This window comes from Zootermopsis nevadensis, unplaced genomic scaffold (genome assembly GCF_977971745.1).
Source record: "Zootermopsis nevadensis isolate Lab colony 2312 unplaced genomic scaffold, Znev_1.0 Znev_ptg000029l, whole genome shotgun sequence".
Classification (NCBI taxonomy): domain Eukaryota; kingdom Metazoa; phylum Arthropoda; class Insecta; order Blattodea; family Termopsidae; genus Zootermopsis; species Zootermopsis nevadensis.
In genome coordinates, this window is record NW_028259161.1 from 3,623,063 (window position 1) to 3,650,057 (window position 26,995).

The 26,995-nt window shown below is 38.6% G+C and overlaps 1 protein-coding gene across 6 annotated transcripts in view; it reads left to right on the forward strand.

Moving 5' to 3' along the window:
• Positions 1-1,956: 1,956 nt before the first annotated feature.
• Nox (NADPH oxidase) overlaps positions 1,957-26,995 on the forward strand; it is a 153,938-nt gene continuing 128,899 nt past the window's right edge. For 2 of the 6 annotated variants that reach the window (XM_022076321.2, XM_087358027.1), the window contains exon 1: positions 9,120-10,055. In XM_022076321.2, the coding sequence (XP_021932013.1) occupies positions 9,789-10,055 (267 nt within the window). In that variant the 5' untranslated portion in view covers positions 9,120-9,788. Of the gene's footprint in view, positions 2,125-7,955; positions 8,167-9,118; positions 10,056-26,995 lie in introns of those variants that run through there. The other 4 variants (XM_022076319.2, XM_022076320.2, XM_087358028.1 and 1 more) reach the window with 4 other exon arrangements.

The window sequence follows — 26,995 nt, forward strand, 5'->3', positions numbered from 1 at the left end:
ACTCCTTCGAGGAGTGATTTATTTAATAATGGCTGTTGTAATTTTGTAGCATTGGACGTATTTTTATTTATCGCCAACATCATCATGATCATGATCTAGCAGTAAAGGATTTATGCCGTTGCCGTCCAGTTTCATTTTTTAATCTGAAAGTACCGGTAAATTCCCCATAAGATACTAACCTGCCGATGATTGCTCTGGTAATAAGATTCTTTAAGCCTCTTGATAGGTTTACGCGTAGACATTTCCTCCTATGCTGAAGATATGGCTATACCGTCGTGACTCGGTGGCCAGAACCTCGTCTACGAGAAGTACTTGCAGGTGAGGTTTGCATTGAGACTGGAGAGGCTATAAGGGACGCATCCGAACCTGTATATTCTATTTACGTGTACAGGTGACGTAAATTAGTGAGGCCGCAGAAAGCTGATGTGAAATATAGTTTTGCTGATGATTTTTCTGGTTTAATATGCACGACTGCAAATTCTATTCTTTATTCAAATCAGTTGATGTTAATTTCATCGTGAGTTAGTAGTTGTTCTACACCCACTCTTGTCACGAAGGCAACTCGTGACAAATACAAGTAATCCAGCTGCATTATAGCAACTGAGGATGAGTTTTTTTAATCTGTAGCTTTGGAACTTGACCTTGGATGGACAGTTTAAACACCCCTTTAGTGATATTTCATGCTCCCGAATTTGGGCATTTAGGTTGTTGGTGTAGAGATTTCTGCGGTTCTAGATGTGTGTTCTGGAGGTATCCGGTTTGAATCTCTGCTGTCATAACTCAGGTTTCTTGTGGTTTTCACCAGTCTTTCCAAAATAATGTCGGAATAGTATCTCCAGCGAGGCCTCGACTGTCGGCTTACAACTTACCGCTTACTCAAAATTTATTTCTATCGACCCTTCTAAACTCCTCCAGTTTAAAAAAATGTGTTGAATAACTTAAGAATCAATCATCGTTTCTCCCATAGAGAATATTTGGACCTCTGAGAGAGGATGTGACCGTAGGATGGAGACAGTTTCACAGTGGAGACTTTTTGTAATAAGTGCTCTTCAAAAAAATATTATTAGGATGATCAAATGTCTTGACTAGCTGAGCGAATTTTAGCTTTCGAAGGACCGTGCCAAGTATCTAAGAGCTGCATCAGGATTTTCCGTTTGCGGTGAATTGTGGGAATCTGATTTCACGAGTAATTACTTCACCTTAAGGAACCCTTCACAAACAAATTTGACTGCCTTACATTAGATTGTTCCGAGATTGTATCCAACGTGCTGTTCACAAGGCCCACTCTTGAGTGTCCTCAAGACCGGCTGTAGTGGCGAAGGTCACCAGAATAAAACCCGCACACCTTGGAATCCTCCACTCCTCTTTACATTCCTTTTCTTGACTGTCTTCGTTTGATTACTGCAGAGTCTCTTCATCAAATATTCTTTCACGTTTCACGCTTTCTGTAAGACGACTGAAGATTATTGTGGACAATTAAAAGAATACCAGAGTTTACGTAATTCCCTAATTCGTCTTGTCCAAATTGCTAGCAAAAACTGACCACACATTTTACTGATGCATGTTCAGTTCCATTAGGCAGAGCAGTACAGAAGATGCGTACACGAAAATTATTTATTGAAATTTACATTTTTCTTACATTTATTCTAAAATGAAATATCAAAAATGTTAATATAGTCTATAGTTGTTTGTTGCATTATAAAGTATTTAATGGCATTTGTTCAGCTGATGGTGACAAAATATTTAGCTTCGACTTTCAAACTTTAAAAGCTTATATAATTCTTATAGAGGGAGCAACAGATTTAGGCAAAACATAACTGAGAAGATGTCCAAGAAACAGGAACTGCTAAGGGACAACTGTAATAGGTTTTTTTTAGGAGACTTGTATAATTTGTTGAAGGTCTTCTTCTTGTGCGTCGAATCCTGAAGGTCAGCGTGTTTTACCTGGCGCAATGTTAAGCGCTCTTTCTTAAGGTATTCGGAGTTTGTTGTATGCAGTAGCTACAAGGCAAATATAAGGCGGGGATATTTGTTTTGAATAGCTGGATACATAGTGTGCGATATTGTGATCGGAGTTCACGATTTACGTGGAAGGCACCGAGCATTTAGTCATCACAACAGAAGGTAAGTAAAACGACGTGGGCTTGTGATTACGTCACTAACTGTCTCGTGTAGTGAATCAAATTCTCCGCGGAAAAAGGAACTAGAGGAAAAGCTGTTTTTTACCCACTGCTTCATATGTATAGAAATAATAACCGTTTCTACCTAAATTTTGTCATCCTCAGGTACCAGTCGTGTGTAATAGTTACTCGGGCTCTGTTCTCAGACATGTAAAACCGAATCTACCATCTTAGAACCTAACCGTTGCATGCATGCTCGTCTCTAACCTAACCTAATGTAGATTAATCTAACTTAACGTTACCTAACCCACCCAATCTAACTCACCCAAATCTAGCTCCTTAGCCCCTAATCATTTCGCGTAGTCGTCTGCACATGGGGTTCAATAACCTAACCGAACTTAATACGGATGAGCAGGTGATTTTGTATTATGCAGCGTTGAACGGCAGACGACCAGATGCTGAGTTGGCAATTATGTGGGGAGGGGGGAATGTGAGTTTATGTATTGAGGTACCTTCCGGTCATCTGCTTAACTTAATTTGTTTTTTCTTATTTCTTGCGTCTCTATGAGCGGCGATGCCAAGATTAAGATTTAGTAATGCTAACCAGTGTGCTCCGACCATCTTTCCATAATAAATTAGTTATGTGATCGATTTATACCTTTTTAAACCAAATAAGAGTGGACCAACGTTGTTCAGGCTTTATTAAGCTATTCGTTTCTTTATCACGAATCAAATTCCGTATTCTCTGCATTCTCTCGCGCAATTGGCAAACAATGCAATAATTATGGTATACAATTAAATGCTTCGGATAGTTCTTGAATTGTAACATCTCCGATCCATTTGAAATTCTCGGTCGTTTTTCAGTTTTGTGTCAAGAATTTTAATTTATCTACTCAAGATAAACACTCATAGCTACTACCCAACTTCTAAACTTACGTCAATAGTCCTTATACCTTTCAAATGTGTTAAAATTCGGTGACGTAATTATGGAACAGCTTTGTTTGCTTGGTCCTATGTTGTTTTAACGTATTTCATGGTATGGAAAACATTATTTTGAAGCTGAACAGCTAGGTTGAATGCATTTCATACCTCTGTCTTCATTTCGTCTTCGTGGAGGAGCAGATTGGAATATTTATTAACCCCTGAATGTATTTAAACTGTGCCAGAAAGATTTTATTAGTATGCTGTGATATTTTAATTTTAGTTTAAACTCATTGTTCTAGAATATACCACTTGTAGAAATGCGTGTAAAGTTTATAAATTACGTTTCTTTAAATGTTCTTATTCTGCAAGTGATATCTTAGTAAAGTCTGTACGGTTCGGTACTTCTAGTATGCGAGAAAGATACATGTAAGGCTCTAAATAAGGTTTGTGAAGCAATGTCCCTCCTCATCAACATTAATGAGAGTGTCTTAGAAATAAAATCGGAACGGACGAGGAGTACTAAGCGTTTCCACAAGAAACGACTCGCTGCTGATCTGATGGGTAGCTAATTACTTTAGTCGCCTCGTCCCTCGTGCAACAAGGGCATGAAGGCCACTTTTCGACGCTGATTGGAGGTAGGGATTTTTCTTTTCACTATCACGTACGTGTTGTCTGTGGTCCACCCACCCTTGTATCTGAAGGCTGTTTCCGCGGCACTGATGGTGATTCAATTTGCTGTGTAAAAGCTGTGTGACAGTTATATTTTTGTGTGTCTTGGTATTTCTGCAGACTATGGCCATCTAGCGTGAATAAATTATACTTATTTATCAGTGCCTTAAGTGTAGATTTTTTCTTGAGAGATTCTACTACTCACTTCGAAATAACCCCACCAGGTCTGGAAGTAAAACCATTACACATGTTTCTTCTCTAACGTGTTTTGAAAAACTTTTTTGTCTGAATATTTTTTGCTTTCAATATAAAAGGTGTGTTTTTAAAAATAATTTAATCCACCCATTTAATCTGTGGCCCTGAATGAATTAATCTAAGATATTTCTGTAATAATCATTACAGCAAGAAATTTTCAATTTTTATGAACTTAGCTTATTATTATCTTCTCTGCAACAGTCTGCTTCATGCAGTACACCGAGAATGTCCAGTCGAATTCACATCCTTGCAACTTAGAATATCTCATGGAGTCTGTTTTATTAAGGTCATCTTATTGACGCTTAGGAGTTCTGTTATAGTGCTGTTTCTATTCAAACTGTTGCTGTTTTGTTTTATTTTTGTCGTGTGGCCAAAGGGTATTGTAAAAATACCCAGAATAAAATATAATAATTTTCATTTGATGTAAGTAAGGTGTTATACACGCATACAGTCACAGAGACACGCCACAGATTTAGACGTATAATTATGAAACCCGCCAGAGTCTTTTGCGCTGAAACGTTTTGACTTGTTTCACTTTTAAGTAACCAGGACGACGTAGAAGTCTTCTGGTCTTTTTTGTTCTTATGCGCGCATTTCGCCTTATCTGTAGTAAAGACAGACGCAGGTAACTGGCCAAGTCTCATCACGTTCAAACCAGTCTCCGACGTATTACAGACATCTTAGCGCTAAGCAAACGTTATCTAAGGCTTAGAATCGGGCTCATTAACCGTTAGTAATGCTGACTACCTTTGTTACATTTCTTAAATATATCAAGTAAAAACTCGTATTTGTACTACAAGTGCTTCCATATTTGGTTGGTGTTTTCATTTCAGGATATTTTTGTATGTAGAATTTTTTTTATGATAAAGCATATATAACAGCTTATTATTAACAAATTCTACTTTTCTAACTGCCCGCTGAAGATCTATTTTCACTAGAAAACCCATTCCTAGCCAGTAGTTCTTGTCCACTTTTCCATGATGTCATATGTAGTTCCCTTACGGAACTACACGGCGCAAGAACCCAGAAGGCAGCCATCTTTATCTTGATGCGTTTACACTGTTAGTTTGTTCGTAAGGTGGAGTTGCATTACTTGTGGCCTCATGTTGTGATAATACCACTGCTTTTCTTCTAGTTTTACGATTTCCTTACATACACAAACGTTTAAATTTTATGTAAGCCGTCAAAAAGTCTCATGTGCTTGTTTCTTTAAATTATCTAACAGATACAAGAAGTAATAGCGGTAGGAGGAATTGTAGGCCCCTGAATTCACAACAGTAGCCAAGTTAGTCAGCAGCTTAGAAGCCAATCGAAGCAGTTTTCATGAGCCACTCGGCCTGTGTGAATCGTAAGTGCATGCCAGTCTGTCATGTGCTCCTAACGCAGTATTCTGAAAAGGTGTCTGTGGGAACACACTGTCACTCGCAGGTCTGTCTCTCTTTTGAAAGGAATTGCTAAGGTAAGAGTTACATGCATTTTTCCCCTTCTGTTTGCTGAAAACATTTTGCTGACTTGTGAATCGAATAGGGTGAAAATAAAACGAATTCGTATTTAAACTAAATAACCATAAATACGCTATGCTGAAAGGATTTTTTGTAGAACGGATAAAATCGTTTTAATATTATGATTCAAACAGTTGGCAGAATTTTCTCCTCTGCAGATGTCCACGAAAGATGAAATATGACTTTGGGAATATGCGCTGACATTTCCTTCCGGCCAAATGCAGCGTTTATGCCATCTTGATGGAGGCTGTAAGGTTAATGTATTTCATTACTTTTATTGTTTATTTAACGACTTCTGTTTTTCACAACATTGTTTTTCTTTCTCTCATTCACTTTTACCCGTAGGTGTCGAGGTTTTTATTTTTTCATTTTGATCTATTTGTACAATGGTAGGACTCCTTGGATGAGTGATCAGCCCGACGCAAGGCCTCTACCTATGCAAACACAGAAAGACGCCTTGAGTGGGACTCGAGCCCACGGTCCCAGCGGCCAGGCTCACGAGGTCCATGCCTCAGACCGCGTTGCCACAGCGGCCGGCAGTTTTCCACAATATACAGCGTCGAATGACAGGCTGGGTAGTGAATATTTAGTTGGAAAGGATATACAAGGATGCGGTCGTGGCCTAATTTAATCTTTTAAAGCCCAGTGGTAGCTATACGTATTATATGCTTTAACATCATTGCGTAGTTACGGGTTTCGTATGATTCTCAGCGTAAGCAGCTGTTTGTTCCCTAAACAGCAAGATGGCCTATTTCCGGGTCGAGATATAGACCCGGGACATCCTGAATAAGATGCAAGAGTACTAACTACTGGATCACAACATTTGTTCTGTTAGGTTTAATAGTCGCATTTTGTTCACAATGGATTTAAAATCTACATCGACAAATTGAGGTCAGTGATTTTAGGTAGTTGCAGTTTATTCTTATTAGATGAGGTGTTAAAACCATCGCTATTCGATTAGTGAAATCAGTAGCATTTTGCTATGAGATACAATGATTATAATCAGGTAGTGAAAGTAACAGCTTTAAATTTTGCGCCAAATTGAATGGCTGCATCTTCTAGGCTCACGAAACACACATGTCACGGTAGGGGACGTCGCGGTCTCTCTTAGCATCACATCAAAGAAAATGATAGTTTGTTGAGGAAGAAACATGTGTACGCGAAATATTACTTGAAGCGAATCTTGTGCAAGGATTCCACTTTAGTGTAATCAATGTGCTCTGTGTTAAACCATTGAGGAGTAATGATGCGTTACTAATTATTATTCAAGTCAATTTCCTGCTTCTTTGTTAAGGTAAGTATAGATTTTCTTTTTCGTCTTTTGCGTATTAGCCTTTAAATTGAAGAGTAGCCCCCCCCCCCACACACACACACACAGAACTCCGTTGTATATTTTGATTTTTGTCCTCTGCACAGTGTACAACCACTGATAAATTCCATGGGTAGGCCCTCTTTTCCTTTCACGTTTTCCTTTTCAAGGTTTTACCTCGGCAAGGACGTACAAACTCACACTTAAGCACAATACGTAAGTACTCGGATATGCAGTCGTGGCTACAACGCTGTTATTAGCGATATTTCTAACAAATATCTAAATATAGAATCTAACATAATACGCTGTTTCTCTGCAGATATTTGATTCGTTGTGTTTTGTAACATGAAGATGCCTTTGTAGTAGTTGTTTTTAAGTAATAATTCTCACCCACGCAGTTTCATCCAGGTTCGGTGATGTAACAACTGTATCTTCTTATTTATCTGTTAGTTACTACATTATGTTCGTATCCAAGGACTGCAGTTTTGCAGTTCTTTTTAAATTTATTGAGAAATTGTGAATTGTGAAATAGTAAACTAAGAAACAGCCATTACAATGGAAGAACATAGATTGGGGGCGTTTGGGGAGATAGTGTCGAGAGAATGTTTGGACCAAGGGCAGATTTTAGTAATAAAGGTCTCGGTGGAATTTTTGATGATTTGGGGCTATAAATTTGTCAGAAATTTTTGTATGAATTTTCTTCTATGTTATAAAAATGTACAAATGGGGATCATGTGAAACTTTGGCTTATTTTTTGTGGCGTTAATGTCATTTGTATTCAGGTACTGAGGAAAACTAGAAAATCGTTCAGTGACGATAGCTGGTAAATTGATTGGTGTTCGAATAGGTTTTCACCCGAGTAAAAATCTGTAGCTTTACTGGTACACAATGCTGATAACCACACTTAATCAGGCTTTTATATTCGCCGCTAAGCAGATCCTGTGTTGTTACATGCAATACAAATCCGGCAGGTCCATATTCCTGGAAGGAGTGAAAATGTATGAGGATAGGTAGTCTTCCGGTTGGGATTTAAACCTGAAAACTTCCGAGTACGAAGTACAAGGACGTTGATCGTGATGAGGGTTTCTGTGTTCCTGGTCAGATCACCTGTCTTGCCTAGGAGGTGGCTTCCCCGTTGGCGCTGCTGTGTTGTGGCCAACCTCTCGCGCGCACAGATCAGTTAGTTCAGTGTGTGTGTCGGCCTCGCGCGGCCGAACGTGTGCCACGAGCAGTGAGAGTGACACCCCCTCCCAATAACAACAACAACAATCCTCGATCTCCGAGAAGTGTGTGCTCCAAGTGTCTGCAAGGTGGTTTGGGGATTTCGTTTGGTGGATTGTGCAGTTCTGTGAAAATAGTTTATTTGTGCTTCGGTTTAAAATTTTATGTTAGTGTTTTTTTTTCTGAGTTAAAGATTCTGATCAGATTTATGTTAGACATAATCAAATTATGACTTCTGTGAAGATAGATTCAGTTATTTATAACACCGTCTAATTTAGAAATGAAATTATGAATGTATTTCGCTAAAACTTGTTAAAATATTTATATTGTTGTACAGTAGGTCTTTTCATGGCCCAATTCTTGTTGGATTTGTTACGGATTAACTTCGTTACAAATTAAAAGTTAAGCCATATCGTCATTATTGTTGTAGTAAACACAGTTATGGCTCCGTGAAGATCGATTTTTATTGGTTTTTCCGTCTTGCGTTAAAATGTCGACTTGTTTCACATGTCAGAAATTTGATACATTTCTTTAAAATGTCTACGTCGTTTCGTATTTCGGTTTGCTCCTTTATTTTTTATTTTTTTACATTTTAAAATCCTGTACCATGTCGTCGGTGTTTTCTTCAGAACTTATTTAAATCATAAAATTATGTCTGTTGTGAATTTATATTGTATTGTCTATATGTTATTTAATTATAACTAAATTTAAAGGTAGCAGGTTGCTGTTTTTTTAAAAATATATTATACGTAGACTCTTATTGCATTTCGGCTTGGATAATTAAATTATTTTTAGCATTGTAAAATAGTTATGAATGTCAAAGAACTCTTAATTTTTATTTAATCTTATTAATCTAATAATTCAACGTAATCCGTTATAGTTTCGAAACATGAAATAATCTCAAATACGAAAAGTTACGTACTTCGTTCATTTCATATTTAAGAATGCTTCACAATTTACACAGTTTTGGATTGATACTAAGGTTATTTTATCTCTCAACATATTACGTACATACAGTCATTCTGTCACAAAATATTTCACTAAAACTTGAACATTTCTGTGTTCTATAATTATATATATATATATATATATATATATATATATATATATATATATGCCTATTCTCGACAGTTGGTCCAAATGAAAACTTCGACCATGTTCGTTATGTTCATTAAGAATAACTCCTGTTACATATTTGGAGAAACTAAAAACACTCAGTGCAAATTAAGCGATTACTTAACAGAATTCATATATTTACATACATTCCACTAAATGTTTTTTAAGATAAGCTTCGAATTTATTAATATTATTGTGTTAATCCATTCGGAACATATCTGTAGTTTTAGATTACTTTTAATTTATAAAAGGAAACACTCGGTTGTTTCAGTTAAGCATTTAATTTTTAAGCATAAGAAGATTAGATCAAATTTCTGCTGTAGTAATGACGTAATTAGAGTATTTGAACACGGTTGAACTGTTACATGTAACTGGGTTCTTTTTAAGTAGTTACTTATGTTACTCATTCATGTGTAACGATGCTAGTTATCTTAATCTTGAGTGAATAAGTGTAAAGAGGGGTTAAATATTTTTGTCATCTTATTGAAAGTCATCTTAACTGTTAATCCGGTATTAAAATTCCACTTTTCTTGTTTTTTTTGTTAATACCGTTTATATTATTAAGAGACATACTAATACACCAATCAGTTTTCTAAATTGTCGAGGTATACGTTCTTATTGCAGAGGAAACACATCCACCTTACGAATCCCTCTTTATTTATGTGACATTGTATGACGGAGCTCGTCGGAAAGGGGGGTCGCGCACCCCAAAAGCGGGCGAAAATGGAAGAACCCCACATGAATAACGCCACGGGTGTCGAAGTGTACAGACCATTGCCGCCAACACCGACCACCTCCCTCAAGATGTCCTCGATGGAAGAGGAGAGTGTTCGTGACAGACTGAGGACTTCCCTTCTGAAACAGTGTTCTGATATTCTGAAAGCTGACGGCGCTACGCGATTCACTCGTGATACATTTAGGAGGCTCTTTCAGGACAAGGTAGGTAGGTCCGTCGGCGGAACGCGGTCCGACACGTAACAGTCACAGTTCCAGTTCCATGTTGTGTGGACTAAACAGTTGTTAGATGTTTTGGGAGTATGAAATTACTTTCCTGTTTTTCTTATTCCTCCACAGATACTGGGTAGTTTGAAGCCAGTTCTATGGTTACGAAATTAGATTGACATTTACGTACACTCCTAGGTCCTTTGTGTATGCAGTGTTATTGATCTTACCTTACCAACCAACCCAACCAAAGAAGCTAACTGAGGGCAGAGGCCTGCGCAAGCGCAAGCATCGTCCCTACCTAGGTGAAACCATTCCTGCGCACAAGACGCATTGCTGGAAATGGTAAACGGTCGTAATATAAGAACGGAAATTTTGCTAACGCTAACGGGGTTTCGTCGTGGCCTTAAAGTTATTTCCGTTAACAGTGCAACAAATTTCAAGTATGCGATTTCTCTTTTTCCTTTTCCATTCCTTCTCATAATTAATATTTCTGTCTGCACGCGAACGAATTGACAGAATCTTTTTATTTATTTACTTAGTTGAGATTTCTATACAGAGGCTGTGTCCACTTAACACCGGGAATTTGTAGAATCAACTAGAACAAAGTTATCCATGTTTGGAAAGCTCTGCTCTGTGGAATACACTAAAATTCCGAAGGCGTGGCCTGAAGAACTTTGGCTAATCGCGAGCGTTTCCAGCAGGGCGACTAAGGAAATAGCAAATGCGACAATAATATCAGAGTTAACAATGTGCAATAATGTGTTTCGATGCAATTGTTGCAGCAGTGGCTTCTGTTTACATCGTTATTACTACCACGTGGCACTACAGCCTTTTTGTAGGGCCTTGGCCTCCTTAACGAGTTTCCATTCCGATCTATCTACAGCATGACGAGTTCTTACGAATGGATTTTGTTGACCAGCTGAGCGACTGTAAGCTAGTCAAGACTGAATGTACTCCATGGTGTTAATTACTTTTGAATTCACTTTCCGGGATCATGCTTCTGAGATATTAAAGTGTTAAGCATGACTGATCACATCTACTTTCAGAGGTAAAGTCAAAGAGACCGGTATCAAAACGATATAACCGGTTCGTTATCTGTAAAATGTTTATTGCAAGCATAACACCCACTTCTGCTCTACACGGTACATCCAGACGCCTGGAAAACTCTTAGCTAATTCGGCCTGTAATAACTGAATGGGAGAAAGCTCGCCTCATGATTCTATTTTGTTTTCATTATTTTTAGTTCCACTTGCTCACAGAACGGCATGCGTTTGCAACGATTATTTGCAGACTTCTTCGCTCTCAAAACAGTTTTATAGGTAAACGATAAAAATATGTCTCGTAACTGTTTTCGTCTGGACTGTACTACCAGCAGGCCAGAAAGAATTTTACTCGCATTGTATAAATAGTTGTGATAGTCATTGTGAAACTGTTTTAATTTGCCAATTTAAATTTAGTTTCTCCCTTCAGTGCTTATACCTATTATGCAATAGACACTGTATCTAAATTTTAATGCGATGCCATTAATCGAATTAGAACTACAGTAAATTTTAAGTTTCATTACAGATTCGCCATGAATCATTACGAAAAGAAAATTGCAAGATTAAGTGTAGAAGATTGTTGCTAACGAAACGTCCCACTAGACGTTATTTATATAAAAACACGATTACAACAAACAGAACTCGTACTCATGAAAACGGGGTGGAACGTATTCAATAAATGAATGTCTGCTGTGCATTAAAATCGCAAGAAGGTAATTTAATCCCTTTGTGCTACTTTTGTTTCACGCTTGTCTACTTAGGGTCGGTTAAGCTGATGGAACTTTCATGATTGTATCAGGTCTTCACACACACCACATCTTTTGAAATTTAATTTGTTTGTACATATGAAGGATGATCAATTCTGGAATGATGATATACACAATATATTTAGTACGGAAGTGGTTGTGCTGGCGCCAGTCCCATTTGGCACTTCTTACGGCCAACATGTTGTATTATTTATGGTAGGGAATTAATAGGGCAGATATGGGGTGGCTTATAGAGGCGTGACGATTGTACCAAGTTTCGTGAAATCTGTTGTTTGGAGGACAGGCACGTGGGCATAATAATATTAGAAATTATACAGGTGTTTTAATTCCCTTTCAGCCTGAATGGGTGGTCAAAACAGTTTCTTGTGTGTATGTAATTCGATTTAGTAAGTCTGGATAGCTGAGTCAGTATAGTGATTGCTTCTGTACTAGACGGTTGGATTTACATTTCCGGCAAGTTCAGAGATTTTTCTGTCCCTCACAACGACCAGATCAGCTCTGGGGCCCAAACATCCGCCTACCCACTGAGTGCCCGGGGAAAAGTGACGGGAGACTGGAAGCTTTGTCCAGTCTACTTTTGGAGGTAGGACCCATTAAAGAAATTGTAAAGAAAGACATACGAAACTACGTTGGCAGGAATCTCGTTTGGGATTCTGTTTAGAGCTTCAGACTCTTGATGCGTGCTTTGCAGTCGAAGGTTCACCTGTTTTACTTTGAGAACATGGAAATGTGCTGATACAAATTCAACGAGACAACCAGTTGCTATCAATTTCTTCAGTAATTTTTAATTGAAGAGTGGATTTCATGTGAGCTGAGTACGTCTGCAGCAGTTTGCAAGATTCAGCGGGCATATTGAGTGGTTGTGGAGGGTTATTGTTTATTTTTCCTTCTGTCTGTATCCGCAATTGCTCGAAAAACACGTCGAGGCTAAAATACGCTTCCTCCCAACTTGAGTAGTCCCGCAGTACAGGCGTGTCAGAGAAGTTGCCGATCGATCACGGTGCCTCAGCAGCCTTGTGGCAGAAAAAAAGGCGCGAGATAGTGACACAGTAGTACGACTTGACTTAACTTAACAAGTTGGTAATTACTTAGCTGGTCAAGTAGGTTTCTCACTGCGATCACATTTTGAGCTATTTATTTAAGATCCATTTTAATGTTATCCCACCATCTACGCCTACGTGTCTCAAGTGGTCAAGTTCTTTTACATTTTCCGACCACGACTTTGAATACATTTATCATCTCTACCATGTTTGGTGCAAGTTCCGACAAGCTCGTGTTTCTTCATTCTTTCTCAAACATTGTTGCACTGAAGAGCACAATTCATGAAGCTTGCCACTGTGTCACTTTCCTCAGTCTTCTGTTTTTCTGTCTCCCGAAGATCCACATGTTTGATAGCACGCTAAGACAATTCGTATTAGAATATATAACCGTTTCTTCCAGGAACGTGGCGTCTGAAACATTTACTCTTTTTAAAATTTACTGATAACGAAAACTCGGGCTTCGAAGTTGAGAGATGACGTTACAGGTTTAATCAGTGAAGAAACTAAATATTTGATATTGTTGCGCACTGAGACAGTTCAATGTAGTGGAAAAGCCCTAAATCATAATTATGAGATAAGCAGTCTATATCTCGAATTTCGACTCAGTGTATTACCATATTTCTTACTCGTCGTTACATTACCCCTACAGTTTAAATACCGTCGTTAAACAACATGGACCAATTATGTCGTCAGTGTGTCTTAATAAGTTTGTAGGTCAGCACCCTGTTCTGGTTCTTACCAAACAAAAAACATATTTATTTTTTTAACTATCTTTTTTACAACTGACGCTTTAGAAACAGGGCGCGAAATTTTAACTGAAACAGCCTGATTCAGGTTAGGTCTACTCGCAGACTATATGTAGTTTGATGACGACATTGTGGTGCGATGGAAATAGAGCATTTATTCGACCAGCTGAATAACTACGAATTTTCCAAGAGGGGCGCTACAGATTGTTTCTAGTTCAACAGGCTTTTTTATTGTTGAAATTTTCAAGTACTCCGCTATAATTCTTGTGCACAGTAGTTGACTGATGCAAGACGTAAGATGAAGCAACCGCTCCTGATTAATGGCCCATTGAAGACGTACAGATAGCGATTTCACGTCTGCTTAAAGTCAGCGTGTGTCTGTGTGAAATCTCTCGGCAATTTACAGATCGTTACGTCTGTTTGAGTGAAGTCTGTGGAGAATTGATGGAACATTAAGTTATAGAAATAAACAATTACTCTACATAAAGCCTCTGTCTCTATAAACCAGCAAACCAATAGAGTTTTGAGTATCTGGTCTGCAAGAACTCAGAACTGCAAACGTTTTTAACCTGGTACGGAAAATTTCTCGATATCAGGAAATCGTTTGCTGGTTACTGGGGTGGGCGTAAATGTTAAAATCCCGGGTTGACGAAAGTATCAGTTCCTAGTGAACTATATAAAATTATTGTCTGCTATCCATTTCGTCTTCTTTCGGAAGCATCTGAAGGCTCTGAGGTTGCCACGTAGCATATTTCGTTGTGCTATGATTGATTGTTAACACAGGATATTCATTATTTATTATTATTTATTTAGTATTATTTGCTGGAAAGGGACTGAAGCCTCTTCGAGACTTGTACTACGAGACATAAGGATAGGATACGGATCAAGAAGTGTCTTTGTTCCTTAATACGTTTATTGCGAAAAAGTGAAATAACACGTGGGTTAGTTGTTTTTATGTGATCATTATTTGACAATTGAATCATCATCATCAAGGACTGGTTTCATTGCGCTTTTCTTGCTGCAGAGTTCAATATATAATTCGCCCTTCCATCGTTTCACGGTCTACCTCTTGTTCACTTCCTTTGTGTGTACTGGTAGAACAGTCATCAATTTTTTTTAAATCCATTTTTCCATGTGATGGTGGAATTTGTTTTATATTAAACTATTTTGTCTGAAATGGTAAACATGTTTTGTTCTTGTCTCATCGCGGGTTTCTGATATGGTCGGATCTCCTGTAACCTACTACAGTCATTAAGAATTTAATTTTAGTTGGTTAAATTTGACTATGTTGTTACTTATTTTTATATAATATCATTAAAATAATGAGGATTAAGAATATATCATAAGTATTTAAAGGTACCGATTTGTTTAATTGGTTTGTCATCCAACCCAATTTTTCTCTTTGTTGCTGCCTTTCCGTGGAATGTTGTACCTCTTGCATTTGCATTAGATTTTTCATTAGAAATAGTAGTTCGAAAAATTAGTGACATGCAGTATTGCTTCATTAGTTTTGAGAGGTAAAGTTGTTTTCTGTGTCACTCTACAAAATATGAAAATTTCTCCGTCACTTATGTGATCGGCAGCAAAATTTATCTTACATGTCTTTAAAATGAGTAGGTCTTTTTAACTTTCGAAAATGGCTCTCTTCTGGTTTGTTTTCTTGCTGTCTCCATCATGTGATGATGGAGGCAGAAAATACCTCTGTAACGTTGGTAAAAGTCTACCAGACTATACTTCGTTGCAACCCAGAAGACAGCCGTCTTTTTAATCGCTGTTGTGAAAACCTTAAATTCTAATTGAATCTTGATTTTATGTGAACTATAAAATTAATAATGGGGAGTATATTTCCTGGCTGAGCAACTATTAGTTCTTTAGGGAGGTGTGTCTGTTCCATGCAATAACTTACAGAAACAGAGTGTGAGGGTGTGGATTAAATTCAAGTGGGCCAGATCACAGTCCAATGACGGGCTTTTGTTAACACGGCGTTCAACATTCGGGTTCTATAAAAATGAGAATGTTCTTGACCAGCTGCGCAACTATATATATTTCAAGGAGGACTCTTTGTTGTTAAATTTTCGTTATTAATTTTCTATGTGTGGCAACAAACAATCTGTAGGTGGGTGTAAAGTAGAAACTTCTCACTGAGGTTGACGTTGATTAAAGTATACGAGGCAACACTAGCTGTGTAAGCATAGCATATGGCTGCTCATCGTGAGAAATTCTGACGTGAGTTACACCTCTCGTGACTACTTCATTACCATCTAACAGTAGCGCACCTGCTGCTTTGCTGGACCAGCAAATTCAGCCCGTCTCGCTGGCTTTCAGAATGTTCGTAGATCACATTCTAAGGACCCATATTTCCTGGAACTCTGTAGCATAAAACGTGGATTAGACTCTAAAATTAGGCTTTTATTTTGGTCTCAGTACAGTACCTTCCTACATATCGACAAATACAGTGGTCCAGATTGTGAAAGAAATTCACAATGCCAGGAGTTCCGGCATATTCACTTTCTCAGATAAGCGAACCAATGAGCCATTAACTGAATGTCGTCGTATAATATATGATTGTGCGTAGTATGGTCATTACTAGGGATTACATTCACATAATTGACGTATTCACAACCGTCTCGTACTTGATCGAAAATAGCTCAACACGTTGAGTTTACACCTGTTAAAGGTCTGCAGACTTTTGTACCCTGAAGGCATTTAGCAATAGGTGAAGCAGACTGGTTCTTCTTTTTGTCAATATCCACTGGTGCATTCACTCCGCTTTTTCCTAACTCGTCATTTGGCGGGAACGGCTTGCCAAATGGCTCAATAGCTGCAGCAGTTTTGGCCTAACATATGAAAACCACCTGCAGTAATATTCGTCGGCAGATGTGGTGTGGCGGGCTTGGTTCAGCAAAGGTAAGCTGATACGATGTTACGAGCGACAGAGCGTGTTAGGTTACTAAAGAATTGATGCTGAATAAAGGGATCGGGTTGTCAGCAATAGTATTTCGTATTCGGTAGCTCTCGGAGTCAAACATCCAGATGTTTCTTGTTGAATTCTCATCTCTTCGGCCAAATGCCTTGAAATAGATCACAGCTGACTCTTTCGTGATTTGCTTCAGTTCCTTCTGGTACATGACGGATAGGGCCCAGAAACAGACCAGACCGTAATCCAAATCCTTACCTGATTTCCATTTCTTTTAATTTTTCCATTTCATTGAAAGATAAATGTCCTCTGAAGTTAAAACGACATTATTAAATAACGGGATCTCATGAATGGGCCGTGCATGGCATCGCAAATTGCTGGTCACTCCTGGTGACGCGTTTTCATTGTTATTATTATTATTGCAATTCATTAAACACTTGCAAGAATTCCATACTGATAACCTCAAGCAAGCAGAAGTAACGCTAACACTTTCAAAACGTGTAGATGAATTAAGGACAACTAATGTTTTCACCACGTGAAGCAACCTACATCCAACGTGTGTTCTGACAGGTTCATATTCTGTGCAGAGAAGAGAAATCAGGTCTCTCTTCCACATATTGCAACACAACAGGGTATGTTGTGGCCGGCAACGGTAGTCGAGATCCTTAGACACTTATCAGAGCATGATAATGAAAGCGGCATTTGTATGTGTTTCTTCTGACAACTGTTGATCTTATGTTTCCTTACTTGCATAAATAATGCAATTAAGCCTTCGACTTACGAAGTTCCGCTACTAGAATTTGTTTTCTTCCACAGAACACAACGCGTCTCCATTTACAAAGATAAAGTGGTTAATACTATTTAGTGGGATGATAGATTTTATTGTGAGAATCACATGAAACTCATAAATATACTGTATGGAAAAATATGAATATTAAAGTAGGTGGTGCGTGTAAGTTACCGTTGTACTTTAAACGGTTGTGGAGTACTTTGTGATTTTTCCGTAAAATGCAATATGACAGCTGAACATTTTTAAGTCGAAGAATGTCTACCGGAATAAAGTAAAGTAAAGTAAAGTTTGTCCCACTATACGCCATGTAGGCGTTTGGGGGAGTGGAGGTATAGCTCCTCTCTTCCTTGACCTCGGCACTAGATGGGGGTGAGTGGTCAGCATCACGCCCCGGCCGGCTTTACCCCCAGGAAAGGACCCCGGTACCCGGAATAAAGAGCGAGTATTTCTCATAAACAGCATAAATCGTATGAGTTCTTTGATGGAAATGCTTTGTGTTTTCTTTGACGTACGAGTTAATTTCTTAAGTATTATTTTGATGAAATTGGCGCAGCTATGGGCTACAATAAAGTGTTTCGAAATCTAACAGAAATAAATGGCGCAATGTATTTCGCTCTTACCGTGAACTCTCCTGTTACAGAGCTGCTCCTCTGTCAGTGACAGGAAGTACTTATTTTTCCGCCTGTGTTGGGAACATGGCTGGCGACAGAGTTCGCACAACCTGGGGCGAATCGTTCGCAACTTGTTTCACCCCTGTTGGACCCAGGCTACCGCGGACAGGCCGGTTCAGACACTGACCCTCTGTTTCATATTCAGAATTAGCATACCACTTCCTCCACGGAGTCATACCAGACAAAGTGGAGACACTCGTTCAAGACTTGTTACTAAGACACACACTATTGACAACCTTGTCGAGTCATTCACTGCGACGACGACTGGTAAAATATAATTGCTTTTTAGTCGTATTACCGCAGTCAACGACTAGTCCCAGTCGTTGACTGAGGTAATACGGGTTGGGATACTTGGATTTCAGCCATTAACTGCAGAGTATTTGTCATTACCACTAGGTAGGAATGTGCTGCTTTGCCCACTCATTATGCAAAACATATAAAATAAAAGGCAACATTATTATTTTACACATACAATTCATTTTTTTCTTTTCATAGGTGGGATTTATTCGGTTTCGTTATTTAGGAAACTAGACTGGATGATGCAGAATGATCAAATAATACTCAACAAAAACAAGATTATTGTTTCAAATGTTATATTTTGCTTTGCGGATACTTCAGCGATTACTAGTTTATAAATGACGAGCTCCACTGTGAGGGATAATTTGTGAAAAATTAACAGTTGCTCAAATGGTAAATGAATTTCGTTATTTTGTGTAATTATAAGATCCGTTACCATTTTATACAAAATCCCGCCATTGGATTCCATCTTAAGCCATTTTGAATACAGCCCATATCGGCATCCTCGTGTCTCTTAGATCCAGTTAATTTCATGTTATCCTCTCATGTACTGTAAGTGGCCTCTGTTCGTGAGATATTCCGATAACAGTTTCATATGCATTTCTTGTCTTTCCAAAGCTTGCTACGTGAACCTCCTGGATTTAATAGCCCGATAGTATTATGCGAGGGGTAAAAATCATGTAGTGTCTCGTTATGCAACTTTTTCCAACATCCCCCTGTTAAATCCTGTGTCGAAAGCCCACATATTTCCCTCAGCTAACTGATTTCGAACATCCTCATTGTAGCTGGTTTGTAGATTGTGGAAATTCAATTGACTACTCGTGTTATTCAGCTCCAAAATATTATGAACCGTGCATCCGTTACAAGATATTAAATGTTTCGCTGCATTAAAGTATTATTTTCCTTTTTACGTGTTCCTTCTGTTTGCTGTTAAATTACTTTTTTTGGTAGTCAGTGGCGCCACAGGTCCGATTTCAGGGTTCTGGTCTGGAATGTTTTAAAGTTCCTGGCATGAGCTACTCTTATACTTAATCAGTCTTTTGTAAGCAAGGTTATTCCATTATCCAGGAATGATCTTTGTCTCCCATTGTGTCAAGAACGATTTTACGACCAGAATAAAATATAACAATGCTCCTGGCATCCTTCAAAGCAAATAGAAAATATCTGTCAGAATAGTTTACTCTGTAAATTGGTATAACTTTTATACGAATTTAATCGCTACACAATTCTGTGCGCTTGTTTTATATTGTAAGTCTTAAAAAATTTAATTAGTTCAGTTCGAATTTTTTTACATTGATTATTTGTATAAAACGGCAAGGAACACTGAATTTCAGCTGAGTTTCCGATGAGTGACAAACGTTTTATCTTATTTAAAGGAAAGTTTAAAGTCGACGCACGTTATCCAGGCATGTAATTGTGTATTCAATAACAGAAGAGCCGAAACTAAGACGACTGGGTATTCAATGCATTTTTATGCCAAGGTGTCGATCGCTCTCGGGATAATAATTGTTTCAAAATATTATTTTAACAGTTAGAAATTATTATAATTTAAAAATCAGTATAGGTTCTTCGTAGGTTACTTAACAACACCGTATGAACTTCAGAATTCATGATTAGCCCCGGAAGAGATTATAAAATTATTAGGTAAAACGAAATAAATAAATGCATACAAAATTTAAGTGGAGACTTTTGGACGGCTGTCACTTGGAAGACACCATAACTTTGAGTTTAATATTACAATAGATTTCATAAGGGGACCGAGTCGATCGAAACCTTCCGATTCCGCTCCGATTCTGTAGTGGATCAGTGGACAATATAGCAGAAATACAAGGTGTCGATACTCCACCGCGTCTTTTTAATACACAGCTTTATTTTTCACTTTCTTCACACGTAATTTTTAGTCTCATAAAAGTAGGGGTAATTACCAGATGGTGGCTTGCTTGCTTACGTTTAGAGTAGCTGGGGTTCGATTCCCTCTGAGATGTTATTTATCACCATATCTGTAATGGCTTTAGATCCACCAATATGTAATTAATTAGCTATGGATGAAAATACAAAATAAATTAGTTCAAGGCCATAAAATGAATGAAATTTTACTGTCTCCAAATTTGCTGTAGACATGGTAGTTGAAGAAATTACCTGTTTGGGAATCGAACCCCAGCATAGGAAGTAAAACACGCAGTCACTTGAACTTTCATTCACAACATAAATGCGTGTACTTTAATGATACGTATGAACTAACGGTGACGAAACTAGAAAAATAAAACTGTATAAAACAAAGTGGAATGTCGACACCTTACGCTGTTAGAGAAATATGTTTGTGAAGGTGTGGCCTAATTGTTCTGGTTCAGAACATCGCAAGCCTTCTTCATACATTGTACAGTATAACACAGTAAAGTGCATGCCCCGACTTGGAGTTGAGAGAGGTTCATACTGTACCATCCCTAGACAGCACAACAACTTTGATCGGCAGTGACTTCATTACTTAGAATGGGGAACACTTTTCTTGGTCACCTAGTAGGTGCTGCTCCGTATTCGTGCCTGTCATTTGCGAGCACAAGGAAGACTTAAGTCATTACCTTCATAAAGTGAGGTGGCCGATGAAATTGCGATGATGCAGCAGTAACCGTTTCATCTTTGCAGACAATGGCTGAAGAAACAACAACAGACGGTAACTTTAATTGTAACCGAAGACATTATAAAGTAACCGACAAGCCTTCCATGGCGTGAGCAACGACGCAGAGTAAAAATAAGTTACTAGTATTATGAGAAGGGCAGTTTGGAGTTCTGCATTTAACTGAAGCTGTGTTTGCATACTTAGTCTTTATTTTTAGGGAAATATCTAACACTGTGGAGGACATTGACAAAAACCGGCATGTTTTAAATAAAAGATTTTATCTAAAATCTGAAAATACTCTACGAGACAGATTGTTATTCCTTTCTGTAATGGACGAATGGTGATTGTACCCAAAGCAGTGAGAATGTGCCGACAGATATCAAGTTTTTTCAGTTAATAAGAGCAAATAGCTACTTAACTCACGGTGTGCTAGTCCGCGCGCGACAGTCACGACCGACAGGTTGGGGAGGGACAAGTTGGGTGCCTGGAGCCATTTTGAACTTGGTCAGCGTGCCCGGGCAGAATGCAAATTTGCATCTCATGGACATTAGCATTTCTGGAGCAGTGGAACAACCTTCTCGCTGTTTTATATAAGACCGTCGTCTTTTAGTATTTGTCCTTTTTTCTTCTTTTTCGAGGTAAGGGCCTTTACATTCCGTTTCGAGTCGAGATATTACAGCCCAGAGTCTCTAGCTTTTGATTGGGAGAAGTGTGGTGATCTTTAGACTTTCTCATTAGACTTAGCTCTGATGGCCGCAGAACATGGCAATCTTCCCGAGTGTTCTTGAAATTTAAGTTCTAGTAATTCTATAATATTTCAGTTTATTTATTCACTTATAATTTTTCAGATCAGATATTTCCTTTGCAGGGCATATTAAAGTCGTAAAATTTTTCGTCAATTCAATATACAACACCTTTATATTTCTTTAATCACTGTTTGCGTAGTATGGGTAGAAAATCTTTATTTAATCCGGATCTGGACAAAATAATGAGTTTTGGGCCTAACTGTAAACCTCCCTAGTGCGATGGAGTAATACCAACCACGATGTTATCTTTTATCAGTACAGTCGATTCATTTTCCTTTAGCCATTGGCTATCACTCTTGCTTGAACCAAGGATGTAATGCAATTTCGAAATAAATGTGAGTATAACTAAGTGTAAATAATTGGAAATGATAGTTGCGTCTTACAAGACTCCATCGCATCACTGGCCTCGAGGGCCCCAACTTTAAATTACGATAGCCATTTTCCGATCCTAATTCGAACGGTGAATCATTCGTATGGAAGTTTATTCGATAAATGTCGATATGACAGTAACGATGCAGGGAACAAGGCGAACTTTAAAGCGTGATTGATTGATTGATTGATTTTAAGAAAGCTCTTTCAATTATAGCAGGCAAATAATCTGAAATGAAAACGGGAACACGATCATGAATGTTGAATAGGTAATAATTTAGAAGGGGAGATTGTGGTCTGTTTGAAGGTATTAACTCACGATTTTCTTGGAGAGACTGAGGAAAGCCATAAAGGACTCTGGATATCACGTAACCGGGCCAAGATTCGAATCATGTACCTTTCCACAAGTCAAATGATGGATTTTATATTTGGGGTGGCATCAAGGGTCGACTTCATGTTTTTTGCAGTCTTATAACATTTTCTATTTGATCTTCTGTAGCATGTCGTCAAGATGTTGTATCTAGCAACGCCTCTACTAGTCAACGAAGTAACGAGTCCGTCTGGTGCAAGTACTTTATGATGTGTGAGTGTGTGTGCATGCGTGTGTTGGCGGCCTGGGTGCAGCGGCAATCTGTAAAGGGTGGGGGTCAGCTCGTGGTAATGATTGCTTCAAAGTCTGTACAACGCCCTGTCGTTTTCCATCAGCCGACTACTCTTTTAAGCTGTCTAATGCTTAGTTCATCAACTGCATGTAGAATCAATAAACAGCTGACGTGCAGTTCTGTTTAAATGCGACATTTAACCGTCTGAAGCTGAATGGGGGACAGAAGAGAAAGGGAAGGGAGACCAGTGAAAGACACTACATTATAATATTAAAATTGATCTTAAAGACACAGTTTGTGGGGATGTGGACTGGATAGAACTGGCTAACTATGGGGTCCAGCGGAGGACTGTTGTGAACAGAAAGAAGGAGCCCGTCGCGTGGCTGCAAGCTCTCTCCTTCGATGTTAAATGGCAGTGCGAGTGCCAGCTAGGTGTCTGTCACGTTTACGATTTACTGAAGGTTTTTATGTGAATGTAAGGAACGTTCACGGGGGGTAGTTCATTGCTTTTCTTCATGGAAGCGTTTGCTCTGGTTTGATTTCGACATGCCCATTTTTTTAATTTATACGCGATGTATCAGGTGTCTGAAAAAGGAACAAGTGCCGATACGTTTTCTGTATTTCTAAATGTATTTGTTTCTTCCTTCTGTACTTGTTCATTTATTTATTTTGTCTTTTAATACGGAATTGTTTCTGTTGACATCTACATAAATTATAACACACAGTAATATAACGTATGATGATTTGAAATTACTCTGTTTTTCATTTATACTCTAAAGGGACTTCATTTAAATTGCTTCCTACTTCGAATGGCTGAAATTCTAACCTACATTATGTTGTCCTGTCAGCACTAAGGCCTGTGTGCTACAGTGATGTTAGATTTTGGCAAAGACTCTTGTTACGTCGCATAGCTCCAGTAAGCCGGGTGCAACAATAGACGGGGGACGCAGCTCCGCCCACGACACTCAGATTAACTTGACAGGAAACGGGATCTGCCCTTCCCACATCCACATGAGAAGGATGGTGACCTGGCGACGCCACCTTGTCATGATGGTTAATTTGATGACATAAGAGTCTGTTTCTTCTGGTCATGAAGTTAGGCCAATAAATTATGTGGTCCGGCCTCAGGGAACCAACAGCATATTAGTTACGAAATAATAATTCATTATACTTAAGTGCCTGACGACAGCATCTTTCCCATAGGCAGAGCAGTGTACTATCGCTAGGCCTTTTGTTTTGTTTGTATTAATAAGGTTTTTTCGATTGAATTATTTACCTAGCGTCGAACGGGGGAACTGGAATTAATGTCCATAGAAGCGGTCGTTGTGTTTTGTTTGGAGGGACTGAGGAAAACTTTAGCATCTTCAGGAAAAATAGGTGGTCTGAGTCCGGGAATGTAGCCAAGGGCATAACCAATAGGAAACGAGCATTGCAGTCATTGTCTTCTGTGCCTGGTTGCCTCTTAAACAGTAACTTCCTGGTCGAGGAATCTGCATTTCAGCGCCCGTAGAGCAGGATTTATGTTGAACGACTGAATAAAAGCATGAAGATGACGGCCGATGGAGAAGTCTACAGCTTAGTGTGAGGTCCAGGACACTGTGCAATTCTGTTTTAAATCGCATTTACAAAGTTTCGATTTTGACAGAACTGAAGGGTGGAGAATACATGGCCAAAACTTGCACCGGTCTTGAAAATTGTTGCTTTTAATTCTTTCGTGAAAATTGACACAGTACTGTGTATGCGTACTTAAAAAATTTTGTTTCGTACATATTTACGTGAACCTGCAATCAAAGACGTTGGGCATTGTCTCATCTTAAGTGAACGCACAACTATCACGGACAGAGGACTGAGCGGACATTTGAGCTTGGTAGTCACCGAGGTCGCTCCACTAGTCCATAGTTCATTGAATTCAGGAAGACATCATTGTCATACAAGTTTCTTTTTTACTTTAACAAATAATGTAGGGTAGACGGCTCAACCAAAGAAGCGGACGTGACTATACGTCTATTTCCTTTGAGAAAAGAACCCCGAAAATAATCTTTTCAGTGGCAGAGTCTATTTGTAGTAGGAATTACTCTTGACGAAACTGCCTAACTTTCAACGTGGACCTAAATAGGATAATATTTTATGAACTACTCGTAAAATGTCGTGTGAGATAAATTAGTTGCTAAATGAGAAACTAAAGCCTCGGGCAAATGCCTATGTCATAAATTGTGGTCTCTTCTTTTTCTCAGCTCAAATGACAGTATTAAGGACCTATTCCAGTGTTGCACGAAATCAGAAAACACGTTCCACTAAAGTGAATGAGCACATAGGGCAAGCAATACACACCTGTCATTACCGAAGAAAGAAGTTAAAGCGACACATATACATAGTGACAGGTGGCCTAAGTGAGGTGGGGTGGAGGGGACTATTCGTGAATGTGACATTTGAATCTAATTGGTTGAATCAGCAGTCCCATTTTGTGACGTCACAGTTTTATTTTCATCGACTCATTACTTATGCAGTAATCTATCACAGTTTTTTGTTCGACCTCATTTTTTTATTCATATAATTTAGAGGTGATGTGAAAAGTTTTTGCCTTTCTCTGTTTAACTTTTAGGCTATTAAGCGATCACAGACTCAGTTTGGCTTGTCCTCGGCCTATGTCTGCTAACAGGTGTATGTGATGTACTATGCAGCGAGAATAGAAACAGCTGTTTGGAAATTTACGCGCTGGAGTGACCACTAACTGAACAAATCTTTCGTTTGGCCGCCATTTTGCTTCACCTTCAATCAGGAGTTAGTAAGAAAAAATAAGGGCCTGAGAAAGAGAGAGAGAGAACGGAAGAAGAATGAAAGAATGGACGAGTAGAAGGAATACAGGAGATGGGAACAAAAGAAAAGTACAGAAAGAAACATAGAAACGAAATAACGAGCGAAAGCGAAATACGACGACACAAAAATCCAGTTCCTGGAACATAAACCAGTTTATTTTAATTTATTATTGTTCATTTAACAACGCAACGAATTCTTGTTGGGTGTTGCAACGCAACGTTTGGCGGACAGAGGCAGACATTCGTCCGATTACAACGCCGTTCTCAAACGACTGCTCTCGCCCGAGAAGACTTCCCTGCGTTCAGTCGCCGTGGAAGTTTCAAATCTTCCTTATTTAACAAGGGATTCAGTTGCTTAGTTCACAGGATCGAATGATAAGGGTGATTACTGAGTAATGAATTGGAAGTAATGTGGAAGGAATTGGTCGTGGCATAATTAAAGGTGCTACTACACCACAATTTTAATTTTGAATAGGGTGGGGAAAGCAGGGATAACAGGACTTCAGACTAATGTTTGAATCTGGGACTTCCCCAGATACAAAGGAGGAGCGGTAACACCTCAGTGGAAACTGTTTTAATGTACTAGCTGAGACGTTGTGTTTTCTTTTCATGAATACAACAACCGACTTCTTAATCGCAGTGGAAACCTCAAATCACAACTGCACGTACCCGTTGGGTCAAAATACTCCCCAATGTAAACCGAAAGTCGCCGGCATAGATTTTCCTAAATTCCTCAAGATGAGAGAATACTTTAAATTAGACCGCGACAGACTCCTTCCATACCTTTTCTCGTTCCTAAATTGTCTGATCATTCGACAATTACTGACAGCATCTTTAAATAAACACAAATTTACTAGAATGTCTGGACTTCGTTGACCTGCTTTTTATGTTAATGATGTAATAGCTTGCGAAGTCATTAATCAGTAAAGGAAATAAATATGTTATCAAGAATTAATTGGTTAAATTACCCACGCTTATTTAAACACGGGTGTGTCTCAGTAGCTCCTTCTTCAGCCAGTTGCGGAGAACTAAATTGTTGAACACACTATAGTCTTGTGTTCATCATCCCTTAGCAGACATATTGTATGAGATCATGCACTCTTAGACTCGAAAGAAGCAACGACCTTCGCACCTGCCTTTAGTGCGCGAAGTACAGCTCAGGCTTATCGTGTTTTTCACTTGATACTTCACAAAATGTCCCGATTTATGATCTTATACTCCGAAATCTAATCACGTGCTACATGCGTAGTGTTGCGTGATGAGTTACAGGCTCTGTCAGGTCGGCTTATTTTTCGTATATTTCTACGTTCCAAGTTACACTGTTTTGAAAATTGTAGATTTGACTTGACATGGCGCTATGTGGGTTTGTTCCTTATTTTTCATAAAGCTTCTGAGGTCATACGTATCTTAATCTTGTCTGTCTGTGCGTAAGTCATTTTGCCTTTATGGACGAAAC